Below are 15,628 nucleotides of genomic sequence, written 5' to 3'. Positions count from 1 at the left end.
GTTGTTCTATGAACTTCTTTTCTTCTTTCCCTTGATCCACACTGACTATGCATGACTCTTATCGTTCTATATTTAGTTTGGTATGACTCAGATGCCTCATTGCTTACACATGTAGCTTACTGATCATTACCTATTATTATGTCATACCCTGTACCCTGTTTACTATATAAACCCTGGCTAGGTGACGCTGATTCTTCAGCTTAACCTACGCTGATTTTCCTCTGAACACTCTGACTTGATTCTAAGTTACCTCTTCGGTACTTAGCCTCTACTTGAACTTGGGCGTTCCTTAGACAGTTGTCTAGAACGTATCGACAGACCTTTGGTCTTATTGGTTGATTGTTTGCCTGCGTTATACTTCGGCATAACAACCAATACCAATGAACGTCAAACCATCTGACCCGATAGTGTCAGCGACATCATTCCACCTGGACTTGATTGGAATTTGCTTTGATACATGAGGAGCTGCATCGATATCAACCGCTGGATTTTGTTTCATAGTGGTATTAGGGGCAGTCAAATGACCCAACATATTGCCTTCATCAGCAGTAGCGTGTGATGTCTCTGTTACCACACCAGACTTGGTGAGAGGTTTTGCTTTGGGTTTGGCCTTGGGTTTGGCCGTGTTCATGGGTGTGATGGTGGGGGTGGGTTCTATAGCAGGATTGCAATTGACTTTGGCAGCCGGGAGCTTCGACTTGTGCTTGTGCTTAGACTTAGGAAGACCAGCACCAGTATGAATGCTGTCAAGGTCTTCCGTGCTGTCATCTGCAGGATGATTTGCTGCCGGAAGAATGGGTGACTGACGAGTAAAGTGAGGAAGAACCTCATCCTGTTCAGTTGTGGTGGTGGTGCGCTCGGCAGAAATTGGGGAGCTCAAGAATGAGGATGGGCTAGGCATCTCCCACCCCTGCAAATCAAGGTTGCTGAAATTCCACATATGCATGCTGTATTGCGTGTCATGTTGCACGTCATAGTATCCTGGTACAGTACTCCTAGTATCAGTGAGTGAGGGTGCTAATGAGCTGAATGCTGGGGGAAATGGGTTCGGCATGGTGCTACCGCCACCCAAAAACCCCATTGCTATAAGATCAGCATGAGAAAACGATGACCCGAACACCTCATTCATCCCAGGCACACTAGTTGGATCGGGAGGCAGTGTACTAATGTTGTGCCAATCAAATGATGCGTGAAGTTGAGCCTGCGCAAGTGATGCATCAGGCTGGGCCTGTCTGAATGATACATTAGTTGGGCCTGTGTCGGAAAACCGTTAGATGACATAGGCAGGATGATGAAACAGCCTTACCTCGGAGTTAGACACAGATTGATCAAGTTCATTGAGTGATGCATCACTGATGCCAGCTTTGGTATTACCAAAGCCTGACAATGCATCAGGCTGGGCCTGTTTGAATGATGCATTAGATTGGGCCTGTGTTGGAAAACCATTAGATGACATAGGCAGGATGATGAAATGGCCTTACCTTGGAGTTAAACACAGATTGATCAAGTTCATTGAATGATGATGCATCACTGATGCCGGCTTCGGTATTACCAAAGCCTGACATTGATGCATCACTAATTTTTGTCGAGGAAGTAGCAAAGCCTAATGTCATATACCTGATCCAACCGCTCCCATATCAATATCCGCTCCACTTTCCGACCCCCTCCGCTCCATTCATCTTCCGCTCTGCCCAATCACAAGTCTGCATTCTGCCCTACGCGTCCGCTCAACCGCTCAACCAGTCCCCTTCCATAATCTCTCCATTCAACTGGACCTCTTTCCCCTTTTAGGTATATGCTTTCCTTTTCGGTACATAGACCCTCACTTCCGGATCACTGGTAATTCCTATTACTGCCCGATCGCTGATCCGACGCGTACATATTGATATCCGCTCCGACTTATGTCTTTGCCTATGTAAAGTACTAACAAACCATATCCTTGGTACATAGCTTTACTACATAGTTATCCTGATCACTGCCTCACACATAGAAGTATATAACATATCCTGTACTTAGATATTTTTCCTTAGTCTTAATATTACTTGTCTTCTCACAGTTATATCCTGTGAGAATTCTCAGTAGGACCTTGCCTCCTCTGGACACAAGTCTCAACTTGTTGTCACCTCCGACCCTCTGACCCTCCGCTCCGACTTAGAGCCATGTTCTAAGTCTTTCCCTTATTACCCCACCCCTATCAATATCCTCCTATCACCCCTTTTCCTATCCTCTGCATTATCCTCCGCCATCTCTGCTCCTATCAAAATATCTCCCTGGTTCCTATCCACCCTCTGCATCATTCCCTGCCTTCTCCACTCCGCTCCTAGTCGGTCCGCCGCTAGCAGCTCTTACTCCCTGACCCCCAAAGCAGACCCAAGCGGTCCACTCGTCCTACCGTCGGACAACGTCAGACCTGCTCCAAATTCGGGGCACATACTCGGCTAAGGGCGCAGCGCAAGAGCTGAAGCCAAGCCCTGACCCCTCTGCCTCTTGAGCCGGCACGGTACCTAACACCTAATCATTGATGCATCTGCTTGCATCAGGCAGGCATGAAACGATATAAAGACCTGGAATATTCCAATCCATGGAACCATCACATCCTCCATTCATATCCTCTTCACCATTGTCGCATCCTTCAAGCTCTTCAAGCTCATTGTCATCTCCAACACCTGGCAGTAGCGGATCGCGCTCGTTTGCAGCTGATGGACGAGTATTGGGGTGAGTCTACAGTGATTTGGACAGTAAAGATCGTCTTACGGAATATCAACTCAGCGTATTGCTGGTATGCCGCAAGGAAGGTGTTGTCCTTGTCAGGGCACAATTGAGAAAAATTACTCCCAGCGGGGGTTTCTGACAGATGGCACCTTAGTAGCATGAGTTCATTAGTCATGTTTCTAGTTCGAACTTCGGTGTGCTTACGATAATGAAATGATGTCCCAATCATGCCTCGGCTCTGGTCCAGTGCACATGAAGGAGACTATGAATTGAGTTTTTTTCTTGATGAGACGTGCAAAGCGCTGGCATATGATTGGTAAATAATCAATAGCTCTATAGGTTGTGTGAGTACATCAAAATCACAAACATAAGCCAGTACTTACTTTGCGATGGGATCAGCATCAGTTTCATCATTGTCATCTTCATCGTCTAACACGACCCTCTTTACCTTTTTCTGTTTATTATACTTCTCTCTCACTTCCTCCTAACCTCATCTGACTCGTCTTCCAGGAGCTCCTTGCAAAACTTTCAGGCCCAATGCCATGCGCTGGCCAGCTGTACCTATGTTACCTGCCTCTTGTTCGGCCTTGATGAGAGGCTTGATCCATTCACTATAGACCATATCCATGTATATCTCTTCAGTGGATTTTGCGTGCGACTTTGGTACCAGTGCAGCTTCAAAGATGGACATATCCTTCTTTAAGCTGCGATTTTTTTTCTTGGATGCGTTTGTCTGCCAATGAAACCAGGTCTGTAATTGCTACCAGGGTTTTGCCTTAGCAGTCAAAAATTGTCAACACATTTGACAACTTACAGCTTTACGTGAATCCTCAGCATCAGTTTCTGCTGGTTTGTTGCTCCTTTTCTAACATTGTTTCATTAGGGATACCGGGGAAGAGGATAGCTCACTCAGGCCATCTGCTAAACCAATAAAGATAAATCTTGGGCCAGAAGAGCGTGTATTCCTTGTCCCCATCGTGGATTGCAGTATACTCCGGGAAATGTTCTTGGAGCCATAGGTACTGTTCCATAGTAGTCCACTTAGCTGGCGGCATCTGCCATAGAATTTTCAGTTATACACCATGCTAATAGTGGAGCCGTTGTACTTTTTTTCGCTTTGCATGATGATAGACGAGTGTCTCCCTTCACAATGTCTACATCTGTCTTTATATCGCTCATTGCCAAACAACAGATCAACATCACCCATTGAAAAAAGGAAACTAATTTAACGAACTTGCTACATGATCCGATTACAAGGCAACTTTTTCATTCCATGACTGATGATGGTTTAAATGAACGGCATGGCATACTATACTCCCATAATCAGACAAGTTCACAACATCGCATTGAGAGCAAGTGGGAATTACCTGGACATCGAACATTGAACGTATAAGTTCAGAATATCGCAGTTCAGGACAGCGCATTGAGAGCAAGCAGAGAATCACCTAGGCACTGATATGGAAGGCTGAACATCGGAAATCGAAATCTGAAAGGTAATTGAATGTTTGAATGTTGAGCAACAAACATATACTATACTCTCATATTAAGAACATTGCATTGAGAGCAAGGAGAGAATCACCTGGGCATTGATATAGAAGGTTGAACATCGGAATCGAAATCAAAGGTAATTGTAAGCATTGTGCTGCGGCTAGTACTTCAGTAAGTACATTTGTCATATATTAGGCAGCAACTAGAGACCCACCTGGACGACATTAGAAGTCAGTGGATACAGGAACCAGTCCAATGCAATGTGCAATAGTGTGTGTGATAGTAGTTATTGACCCAGAGTGTTTGCAACATTGAGTTCCAACTTCCTAGGCATTGATATGGAAGGTTGAACATCAGAATTGAAATCCGAAAGGTAATTGAACGTTCAAGTGTTGAGAAACGAACATGTACTATACTCTCATTCAGAACATCACATCGAGAGCAACTTGAAGGAGAGAATCACCTGGGCATTGATATAGAAGGTTGAACATCAGAATCAAAATCAAAGGTAATTGTTTGTATTGCGCTGTGGCTAGTACTTCAGTAAGTACATTTGTGTCATATTGGCCAGCAACTAGAGACCCACCTGGACGACATTAGAAGTTAGTGGATACAGGAACCAGTCCAATGCAATGTGCCATAGCATGCGTGATAGTAGTTATTGACTCGCAGTGTTTGCAATGTTCAAGTTGAGTTCCAACTTGCCAGTGAACATGATCATGTGTCACACTTGAGCCTAAAGATTACCAGTTCAATAACTAATCTGGCTATTATCGAGATCATTGTGCAAGGTAGGACATACTCTGAGCTGATCTAACTAGTACTATATGATTGATGTATAATGAGACCAAATGGCTTATTTGCATCAGTTCTTGCTTGCCAATTGCGGTAACAATGGCAAAGCCATACTCAGTCAGCGCTTCAGCCTTAATTTCATCACACACCAAAAGATTGGCAACTCAACACTGCTTGTTCTTACTGCAAGAGATATTCAAATGCAAAGTGCGCACTTCTCTCTCTGTTCTAGCTACTGATGTGTACCAAAAGACACAGTAACTGCACCATCATCATCAGCAAGAAGAACAAACCAAAATATGATCAAGAGCACCATTGGTATGTTTCAATCCATAACGAACATTACAAAACCATCTGACCAATGTCAGTGCTGATACCCCCACCCAAAAGCAGTTGAAGACTTTCACAAAAACATTGGTAGTACCAGCATGAGCGGTGAGTCACACTTTACTGATAATTTGACAACTTTATATCTAACTGTTACATCAAACAGGACTTTGCAGATGTTGAAATGGTACAATGCACATTATCATCACTGTATGTCAAAATCTCACACTGTCTATCATCAAGTCCTCCAGTGACTGGTCAACATTCTTGGTATCATCGCAAAGAATCTGAACAATCCCAATTTCAACTAGATCGACATCTTTAGTGTCATTGCAAAGAACCCGAGCAGTCCCAATTTCAACCGGTACGTGTTCACCTCCTACTAGGAATCCTGGCCGCCACTTGCATTCTGCTCACGCATGTCATGATTGACCTACAGGATATACTTCACGCAGTGAGCTACTATACCATACTGCTCCTGATATCAATATATTGTATTAATCATAGAGATGCATCAGTGATGCATCAGTGTTATATACAGTGACTCATACTGTCTGAAAATGTCATACCAGTGATTCCAAGCACCAAAAATCGATTTCCAATAACACTTTTTACGTCTAAGCAAATTTCGATATCAATGTTAATGTCTGAGGTGAGTGCACCGCTATATCATTGGTAGCGGTTCATAAGACTAACCCAAAAACTACTGTAACTACCACTGGCGATTTTCTCTAGAACTTTGTATCGACCGAGTGACTGTTAAATACGACATTGAAAGCACCGGAAATACTACCACCGTGTCAATGTTCATGATGCAGGGTGAGTCTTTCACTATTAATGGGGGCATTTCTGAGGACTAATCCAAAAAACATGGTGTCTTTCAGTTTACCCAGTCCCAGGATACCTCTCAATGCAAGATCCACCAATCCCCTTTGGCTCGATATTACCATGATGCCCTACATGGCCAAACCAGAGGAGTTTGTGACTGTGCATGAGGGCAGTTTAGAGTTAGAGGAGGCTGCAAACACTATGGCAGACGAGTGCTTTTTATACTCTTATCAAGGAATATTCTATAATATGCCTTCACGGCATGATCTAGAACCCCCTTTTTGTTGCATTACTCAGGGCCGCTACATCGGAGTTTTTCCATCATACATCTGGTGAGCTTTCACATTTTCATTAACTCTCTTTTATATGTAACACTTGCCATAGGGATAGCGTGAGATTTGAACTCTGGACACCAGGCAATCGTGTTGCTACGTACTTTACCATTCAGTCACTTGTCCTGGGAGAACAGAAAGTTCATCGTGCCATCTGACGTAGGCTTGCAGCAAGCAGGTGACACACTAGTAGGTTCGATACCATACTTCGTTTGGTAGCATTGGTTGATATCTCAGTGCCAGCTTTAAGGCGTCATCGCCATTTGGACATCATCGCTGGTGAAAAATTCATTCTGGCCCTAAACATGTCTGTCTGTGGCACCGTGTTTGGTTTGCACAGCTCTCCATCATGTTCATTTTCTGCCAAATGAATGCTTGATTTTTTTTGGTAACGACTTGAACTGTAAATGTGAGATCGGTATGGATGAATACTCTTCGCTCGACACCGTGACAATCAGCGCAGAAATCAACAAAGAATGTCTACAGATCCTACTTATGCTGTCAGCTCTTCTGAGGCAGGGACATCTTCAATACAGACAATATACTATGATGTAATGTCCAGAGTACCGAAGAAACGGAAAAAGAAAACCAAGCTCAACATTTACCACTCAGTCCCAGTCTGTTAAGGTCATGCTCAAGGGAGAGGTTACTCAAAGGGCTTTGGCTTCAGCTCGTGCACTGTGCCCCTTACCCAAGTATGTGCCCTTAATTTCTGGGGGACAGAGGGGAAGTCCGATGGAAGTCCGGGGAATTCCAGAGGACAGAAGTCGGTGGAGTTCGGCAGAACTCCGGAAGACTATGTGGGGACGGAGTAAGGCTATTACAGAAATCCGGAGTAGAAACAGAACAGAGGTTAGACTACCCTAAGGTAGAGCCAGAGGATTAGTCCTAAGGTTTCAACCCCTAAGACTCGGAGGTGGACAAGAGGTGAGACTCAAGTCCGGAGATTGCAGGAATGAGCAGAACTAAGATGATATTCGAACTGAGGAGTTCCGGAGTATTACAGGGGTTTATATACTGTAGGTATCATGTAATCAAATCAGTCAGCAAAGGTAAGGGCTATGTACGAAGCATGTGGAAAGTCTATTACTAAATGTAATGGATCAAAGCAGTGAAGTCGGAAATGAAGTAAGAATGGATGAATCAGTAAGCATAGCGGAATAGGACATAACTGGTAACCGGAGCAATAGCTAATCTAAAAGGAGTTAGGGGTGAGTGCGGAGATGAAGGTGGAGCGCCAGGTGGAATAGTAAGACGGAGGACTGGACTTTAATGAAGTAGATCCGGAATTCCAGATCCGGAGGTACGGGATATGACACAGTCCCTTCTCGCCAGCATACTGAATACCAAGCTCATCAAGACAGGTCCATCACCTATACACTGAAGTGTCTCAAACCTCCTAAGAATGCTCAAGCAACTATCAATAATCGAACTTGCGCAGCACTGACTCTGCATGATGTGGCACCATTGTCAATTCCTGAGCCATTCGATGATCTTGTCATATACCGGATCCGAGCACCTCCAATACCACCCATGAACATCCCCACCCCTGGTCCAACCCCCTGATCCCCCACTCCTCCATTCCCCTGTTGCCCCAATTCCCCATTCCCCCATTCCCCTGTTCCTCCATCCCTCCACTCACCTGACTTCCCGGGTGTCGGAACTAAAACCCCGCACTCTCGCATCTGTCCCCTCCGTTCCGCTCTGCTCCTACTGTTGGTTCCAACCGCAGTAGTCTCCCACTTCCCTCCTGTCGGGCAGAACAACCCCCGCCCGACTTTCCTGCGCTCACCTAGTAGTTCGTCGGTCCTCCTTCAGAGGACCCCCGTTCCGATGTCCTGTCGGAACCCATAGAATTCATATCGGACTACATTCTGAAATTAGGGGCACATACTCGTGTAAGGGGCGCAGCGTACGAGCTGAAGCCAAGCCCCTCAGACTCCGCTTTACCCCTGAGCACAGTCTTAACAGATCTCCTGCTCGATGTATCATTGGTGTTACACGAAACCTCTCGGATGAGATCCGGTGGCGCTAAACCCGCAAGGGGTGTTCGGAGCATGGCCTTTGGCACTAGCCCAGCAAGGAGCTTGCCTGCGCTAAGTCTGAGTAAGGGTTAAGGCCCTTACTTACGTAGAGTCAATTGGAGTTTCTCGAGGATGTGATCCAAGAGACGGAATTCAACTCAAGAGTATTGTCTCAAGAGTAGATGGTTCTTTGTACAAAGGGGGATTCTCTTAGGCAAGAGAAGTTCAGTCCCAACGACAAGATTAGATGAGAACCAAGTAGATTCAAGTTAGAGAATCTATCTACAGTACAAGTGAGATATATATATGTAAGGGTGATCTACCGGTGGAACGGTAAGGGTACAGGGTAAGCGGAGGCAATACCGAGGTAGTGGTAAGGGTCAGGGGTTGTGTGAGTCATAAGTAAAAAGAGGTAAGAAGTACCGGTTGAACGGTAAGGGCAAAGGGCATGGGGAATCCCCATCAATGAGAGAACCGAAACAGTGGGAAGGGCATAGGGTTTGGTAGAAGCTGAGGCTTCTCTGATCTAGAGGTAGAAGCGAGAGCTTCTCGCGTTTCAGAATGACGAGATCAAAAAGAAAGAGATAGGAATAGAATCATAACCATGGTCTGGGTCCAGACGAGTCTGAAGAATGAAATGACACGTAACGCTCATGTTACTGTAACAATTGGACTTTTTAGGGCAGCAAAGGAGAAAATGAGCAGCAGGTGTATGTACATTATAATGTTCTGAGTCCTTTGACATGTCGCTCACCATTATTCAGGAACATCCTTTGTTGATGTGGTTGAAGCACCGAGAATTATTTCTGCAGGAAATGATCTGTCTTGAAGGAAGATGTAATAGACTTGGCGCTCAATCTTGCTCGGAGTGTAATTGTCCCAGCCCAGAGTATAGGTGTTGGGACTGCTTAGGGTCAGAGATCTATTGTTCACCTTGCATCCTGTTGGCTCATGTGCACCACCCACTTCACCAATTGGAGGTATGCTTTCATGTCTGATTGGGAGATGAGGATGCGAGGCTAATATCTAATATCAATACAGAAATGGAATGGTCAATACTTCAAGCGAATCTCTCTGAAAACCCTGGGCCTTCGCATCCAGCTTGGCCACACCACTGGCCAGAAATGTCTTAATCCTTGTCGCGCATTCAATGATGATTTTATTGTTGTCGACACCCATGGCATACACGAAGTATCTCTCGACTTCTGCAATTGCGCAACAGCCCAAAGCCATATACAACAGCTACTTCAAATATTGTGGTTTCCTTCAACAATGTCAGATCCAAAAACCGCTGTGACATTCCATGTTCTTGAACACTATCACCTACTCTCATTTGAGTCAAAAGTATCTGCCTTCGAATTTTATAATGTGCTCAGCCGGATGTCCAATAACACTGGCTTACTTCCCATCAAGGTAAACTTAATTTTTAGGTGCCTTCAAAGTTAATCCAGCTTCCTCCAGGATCAGTATGATTCATTTACACGGATGATATGTGAGTGGCGCCACTTGAAGATGCTTAAGCACTCGGGGCGAGGTCACGATCCCAGCAGTGTAGATGGGACAGTTGAGGGTGAATGTACTATATTGTGCCCAGCGTGCCCACACCCAGGGAAGAATCTCCCAGCTGGTTGGAAAGATGCTCCTCAACAGTAAGTTTAGAGCGAGCTCCAGTCTGGAGGGGAATTTCTACTGATATAGGTACTGTTAGGTGGCTATATGGATTATTCCTCACTATAGACACAATCTTCCACTTAAAACGCAAGGCTGTTTCAAGCAACAGTGTTGACCCAAGCCTGAGTCGTGGCTGGGGATATTTTGTCGAGGACAAAGCATATAAAGATTTCTTGCACAGCGGTGCAGACAGCATCCAGGAGGTTCGTGGTTTGAATTATTCTTTTTCATATATTAACGGTTAGATTTGCAGAAATCAACGTGTTCAAGTCACAATGCTGTAAACATGGCTGATACAAAATCTAACCATGGACTCGCTACCACTGGTTTAGGTACTGTCGACTGTGCCCGCCATAACATGAAACTGCCCAATGCCATTGGGGATCTTCAAAAGGGTGAAAGGTAAATTGTCATTTGCATCCAGCAGTTGGTGATCTAACGCACGCATGTAGATATATTAACATGAACTACTTGTTTTTCTCAGCACTACGTCATACTGTACTCGACACTCTCAATGTATCCTACAACATCGCATGCCAGTGGCACAAAAAATTATGGCACCGCATGAGTGCCTTTCTGATTTGATGCATCTCTCGCATGCCATCAAGACAATCTCATTTTTCGTGCCAAAGTTCCACCTTCCCACTCATATTAAGCAGTGCCAAACATCATTTTCATTCAATTTCAAGAACGGGGTAGGCAGGACTGACAGAGAAGCACCAGAACGTGGCTGGGCCAACATCAACCCCATTGCTTCGAGCACCAAAGAAATGGGGCCTGGCACACGGCGAGACACCCTTGACGACTACTTTGGAGACTCAAATTGGAAAAAGGTTGTTGGACTTGGTGCGTCAATTTTCGTGAAAAAAATGGCAACTTAGATTTTTCAGGTCATACTATGCTTCACAAGATAAAGAATGCATTCCCAGAGCGCGAGAACCATCGTGAAGCCTTTGAGGACCTCAATGATGGTTTGCGAGGCGAATATGGTGCCACCCTCAAACAATGGAGAGAACAAGTGGAGGCTTGGGAGAACGACCCTACACAGCCTAATCCTTTCAAACAAAAAGCAGAAAGTAAGTACAAGACAATGATGGTAATGCTTATGTGCTCATTTTAATCTTGACGCATTGCAGCTGTCACTATGGCTTCAGTATGACTAGAACTGGCTAAGGAGGACGAGATCAACCTTCAAACAGGAACTTGCCTTGCCCTACATGAGGATTGCACCCCTAGCATATTAATCAGTACCAGCTTAGAACTTGAGGAACAACAGTGAGTGTACTGTTACTTTTATGACATTGTTCTTACTTCAATAGACGGCGAATGAAAGCAAGCAGAGCTGGCCTCAGAGTTCACACAACAGATAATCAAGAAGGGAAGACGGTTCAGCAAAGCAACACTCTCCGACGGAGGATTGATACCTGGATGAGGATGCAGGAATTATACATGCTGTCACTCGCTGCACTACGTGTGAGCAAGAGTTCAGTATCTGGCAGCATGACTGCTGCACCAGAAGCAATCAAGCTCTGGCTGCCATCCCAGATCAGCAGGACTGCACCTTGCAACAGCGGCCTCCAGGCCATCGAATGGAAGCTGCAGTATGCACAAGGTCACGATGCACTTCGCTCTCTGTGTTCAAACTTACGTGCTCAGACTGCAATCCTCAAGTACAAGGACCGCAACCTCCGTGGACAAGGAGCAAACACAAGGGCACAGAATACATTGAAAGCTGTTGAGGCGAGGATTGGGGCTGCTGCCAGCACTTATGAGTATGCACATAAAGCCCTTGTGGTTCTTTCACCGCGAGTGAATCAGACTGGGTGGCACTCATCACTGCGACCACTAGACCGAGCTGACGTCCGCTCGATGACGGACTTATTATGGGGAGAAACAGAGGGAACAAGAAAGTTGTTGTGGATTTGGAATATGTGGGGAGTGGCTGCCAATGAGATAGACAAGGACAATGCCTCGGAAGGTAGGTGGCTCTTCATTTCATGGCTTCCTAGTCAGACTCATGGACAACCAGACATGCGAATAGAATGGTGCAAAGCCAGGGCATGGGAAATGCACTGGGCAGAAGAGGTGGAATTGTTGAAGGAGGAGATGCGAAGGATTCTGCAATTTTTGGAATGGGACGCGCAGCGCTGGGACGAGCAAGGCCTGGAAAACACGTTAGAGGATGCAGGTGAAGATGAACGTGAGGGCCGTATGGCATATGCCAAACGTCAAGCTTCCTTACGTCGAATGCTTGCTGAGTCCTTCAAGACCAGCTGGACCGACACCTTGGCACTGGTGGACACATTTGACCACAACTTGCTCGTTGCTCAGCAAGACATGGACATGGACACATAGTAGACCTTTGTTGTAATATTAGTAGATAAATAATAAATGCAATACACATGTAATGACAGGTGGGTGTGATAGCACACGTGAAACAGCAGGAGGGCACGAGAAAGTGAGGTCGGGTGCAGGAGGACAGTGGGCACAAGACGGCGGGAGGGCGTGACAAAGTGAGGACTGATGCATCAGAAAACGAAAAGGATGCATCAGCGAAGAGAGGACTGATGCATCAGAAAACAAAAAGGATGCATCAGCGAATGGAGGGGATGGCGGTGGGCATGCATCAACATGGAGCGGGCTGATGCATCAGCGTGAGAAAAGCAAAGGTAGTACAATTGCACCAATGATGCATCATTGGTGCGTTACAGTTGTACTGTTTAATGCATCAATATGACACGAACCTGTGCTTGATATCAGAGCATGCTTGATCCTTGGCCTAACAGAGACGCTTAGGTGACGAAGGGGCAGCAAAATGAAAATGAACTTACTACCTACAGGGTTGCCAGCTCCTTGAGAGTCAGACCATCCTGTGGTAAAGCGTCCTCAGGCTCGGATGCAGGCCACTCTGAAATCTGGTTGTCTGTGCCTCCACTGAAGATGTGCCTATCATCTGCAGAGAAGGTGACACAGTGCACCTCATCAGAGTGTCTGAATATGGCGATGGTTCGTTGATCTGCAACTTGCCAGAGGCGGACACGCTTGTCATCAGATGCGGAGGCAAGAAGAGTGCCAGTCAGAGTTCAGGGAAATAGCGTGGATGATGCTGAAATGGCCCTTCCAGGGATCACTGACCTGCTTCCAGGTTGACGAATCCCACTCTCGTATGGTGGGATCATCCCAACAGCCCGCTGAGAGAAGCCGTGTGCCATCAGGGCATCCACGCAAGTGTCGAGTTAAACGTTGAATGACCCTTGAAATTTGTGATGCAAGACCACGTGCCTGGATTATAAATTTGGATATTATCTCACCTCACCCTGGGGATATAATGCATTACCATTGTAATTACAAGATAAGGTATTGCATTAACAATTGTAATGGCTAATGAATTAATTTTTAATCTTAGTAAGAGGGGGTTAGAGGTTAGATTGTTAGATGTTAGAGGTTTGTTAGAGGTTAGATGCTAGATGTTAGAGGTCAGAGGGTTAGTGGTTAGTGGTTAGTGGTCAGTGGTTAGGTGGTTAGTGGTTAGTTAGCTAGGATTATATTCTGCCTGGGGACGATAGATAGAAATGCTGACATTGATCCTGAATCATGTGACAAAGCGTGGCGCAGGTTGAGAGTGCCTCGGAGGTTAGATGTTATGTAATGTTATGTAAGAGGTTGCTGATAGTTACAATGGTTAATGCAATACATTTGTCTTGTAACTATCATGCATTTAATGCATTATAACTACAGGATAGCCTCATTATCTTTTGTCGCGATGGCAAGATGTTCGCCAGACGGTGAAAACCGAACGCAGTAGATCATCCTTGTACGACAATTGATTGAAGTTCCTTGCTGCTGCCACGTTGCTGTGTCCCACAGCGACGTAAAACAGTCCCTTTCGAATTCACATGCACCGGCCAGCACGGTGCCGTCTGGAGAGAAGTCCAACGATTGGAGGTGAGATTCGACGCGGGTAGGAGGATTAAGAGGTTCGCCGGTGTTTCCATCCCAGGTCATGAGCTGACCACTACCACTGCTTGCCATCACTTGGCCATCCCGTGATACCGCCAATGCGTACACGCTGCTCCTACGATGTCCCTCCGTTTTGTTCAACACAACGCCTTTCCTCAAGTCCCACAGACGAAGCATCCCGTCGTCCGACAATGTTACCATACGTCGTTTATCAGAGAAACCTGCGACTGCTAATACGCTTCCTTCATCATCTTTAAATGTTCGAATGGGTGTGGCGCTTGGCATGAGCTGCGTCATTTCCTGGACATTAAGGTATTGTTGACGGCCGAGGTGGACTTGGTGGGGAGATTGTGGGTTCTGGCTCTAAATCGCAGAGGTGCGTGCACTCTGCGTTTTTATGCTGTTTCATTGCGTTAATCTTTCATCAGACGCCCAAGACATGAGGTTCTTATCATAAGCGCCTTGCTTGACGATCTAAGCGACTGAGCTCATGTGTCCGACTCCTGTCGCCGCAGCTTTCCACATGCTCAACGCTGAGCACGATCGCATGACCTACTATTGATGTAGGTGTTGACAACCACTATCGAATGGGATAAATGGACCCAACCCTTCGACCATCCAGAAACCAACTCAATGCCTAGATTTAGGTGCGGGTAGGCACAATCTTTGATCGCCGCCATTCGAGTTCAAATTCGGTAGCAACCTTTTAATCTCAACCATTCCCCTAAGGTAGGACACTTCACTACTATAATAACTCTTGAACGCATTACAGAAAGCCTGAGTGAAGTTATTTCGACCACTGTCATTGCAGGTGTCGGACGACAACAAGCACGGTTCACCTGATTTGCCGTCATCCCTCAAGTTTCAATTAAGTCGACGTCCATACACGTGGTATTCCATTTGGTGACATGTTGAGCTTCTGTTCCCTGGAATGTTCTTGGCGGAGATCTGACGGTTGCGGGACTTCTTTTGATCTACCTCGAAATCGGCACTACAGCCTGGTGTCTCCAATTTGCATTGAAGATAATCAGTTGTTTCAAACTCTGCTATCGTTGATCATCGAATGGACATTCATCCGAAGTCAGTTTTAGGCTAAAGGTTTTGAATCAGCAACTCCCCTTGCATCCAGGTCTGCACTTTTATCATCTGTCTTCTTGCTTGCATCGCCCCCTATACCAGTATTTGCGTTTCCATAATTTCCGACACGACATTTAGTGCCCACTTGGGGATACACACGCCGAAGCTTTTTCTGCTGAAATGCATGAAGTTTCTTTAACTGTAAGCTGCCGAGTGCCTGTACCTGCCATTTTTGTCTAGTCTCCTGATCGTGAAAAAAGGAAGACACTTCAAGACAGTCGTCCCTTCTTTTTCAAGCAGCGTTACACTGTAAATTCTCATGTTTCGTTTGGTTGCCCAAACTATGAGGCTGTACGCTGGATGCTCCCTGCTATCATACATATTGCTGGACGATAGAGCTTCCCGTGCCTCTGC

At 45.7% G+C, this 15,628-nt stretch overlaps 5 protein-coding genes across 5 annotated transcripts; 2 read left to right on the top strand and 3 right to left on the bottom strand.

Moving 5' to 3' along the window:
* Window positions 1–352: 352 nt before the first annotated feature.
* EDB91DRAFT_1256193 (uncharacterized protein) lies at window positions 353–1,565 on the bottom strand (the record flags this gene model as incomplete). Its single annotated transcript, XM_041324117.1, has 3 exons — window positions 353–1,228; window positions 1,307–1,429; window positions 1,482–1,565. 3 exons carry the CDS (start codon window positions 1,563–1,565, stop codon window positions 353–355), a joined length of 1,083 nt encoding a protein of 360 aa, XP_041169571.1.
* Window positions 1,566–2,511: 946 nt separating this feature from the next.
* Window positions 2,512–3,743, bottom strand: EDB91DRAFT_1256192 (uncharacterized protein; the record flags this gene model as incomplete). Its single annotated transcript, XM_041324116.1, has 7 exons — window positions 2,512–2,696; window positions 2,755–2,861; window positions 2,917–3,045; window positions 3,096–3,160; window positions 3,212–3,472; window positions 3,527–3,572; window positions 3,622–3,743. 7 exons carry the CDS (start codon window positions 3,741–3,743, stop codon window positions 2,512–2,514), a joined length of 915 nt encoding a protein of 304 aa, XP_041169570.1.
* A 1,308-nt stretch (window positions 3,744–5,051) lies between these two features.
* On the top strand, window positions 5,052–6,640 carry EDB91DRAFT_1088221 (uncharacterized protein; the record flags this gene model as incomplete). Its single annotated transcript, XM_041316382.1, has 10 exons — window positions 5,052–5,202; window positions 5,248–5,313; window positions 5,389–5,430; window positions 5,499–5,532; window positions 5,648–5,686; window positions 5,762–5,776; window positions 5,905–5,974; window positions 6,101–6,141; window positions 6,207–6,482; window positions 6,535–6,640. The coding sequence occupies 10 exons, from the start codon at window positions 5,052–5,054 to the stop codon at window positions 6,638–6,640; spliced, it is 840 nt and encodes a 279-aa protein (XP_041169569.1).
* Window positions 6,641–9,285: 2,645 nt separating this feature from the next.
* On the top strand, window positions 9,286–12,532 carry EDB91DRAFT_1240244 (uncharacterized protein; the record flags this gene model as incomplete). The annotated part of the gene is made up of 11 exons (XM_041321989.1): window positions 9,286–9,486; window positions 9,548–9,919; window positions 9,968–10,155; window positions 10,215–10,380; window positions 10,431–10,579; window positions 10,630–10,693; window positions 10,747–11,023; window positions 11,068–11,253; window positions 11,341–11,452; window positions 11,497–12,155; window positions 12,207–12,532. 11 exons carry the CDS (start codon window positions 9,286–9,288, stop codon window positions 12,530–12,532), a joined length of 2,700 nt encoding a protein of 899 aa, XP_041169568.1.
* Window positions 12,533–13,011: 479 nt separating this feature from the next.
* EDB91DRAFT_1273984 (quinon protein alcohol dehydrogenase-like superfamily) lies at window positions 13,012–14,422 on the bottom strand (the record flags this gene model as incomplete). The annotated part of the gene is made up of 3 exons (XM_041324622.1): window positions 13,012–13,218; window positions 13,313–13,368; window positions 14,080–14,422. The coding sequence occupies 3 exons, from the start codon at window positions 14,420–14,422 to the stop codon at window positions 13,012–13,014; spliced, it is 606 nt and encodes a 201-aa protein (XP_041169567.1).
* Between the last annotated feature and the right edge of the window lie 1,206 nt (window positions 14,423–15,628).

The sequence above is a fragment of the Suillus paluster genome, assembly GCF_016628075.1.
Source record: "Suillus paluster strain FC165 chromosome Unknown EDB91scaffold_176, whole genome shotgun sequence".
Classification (NCBI taxonomy): Eukaryota; Fungi; Basidiomycota; class Agaricomycetes; order Boletales; family Suillaceae; genus Suillus; species Suillus paluster.
This window is presented reverse-complemented; position numbering and strand designations above follow the sequence as displayed.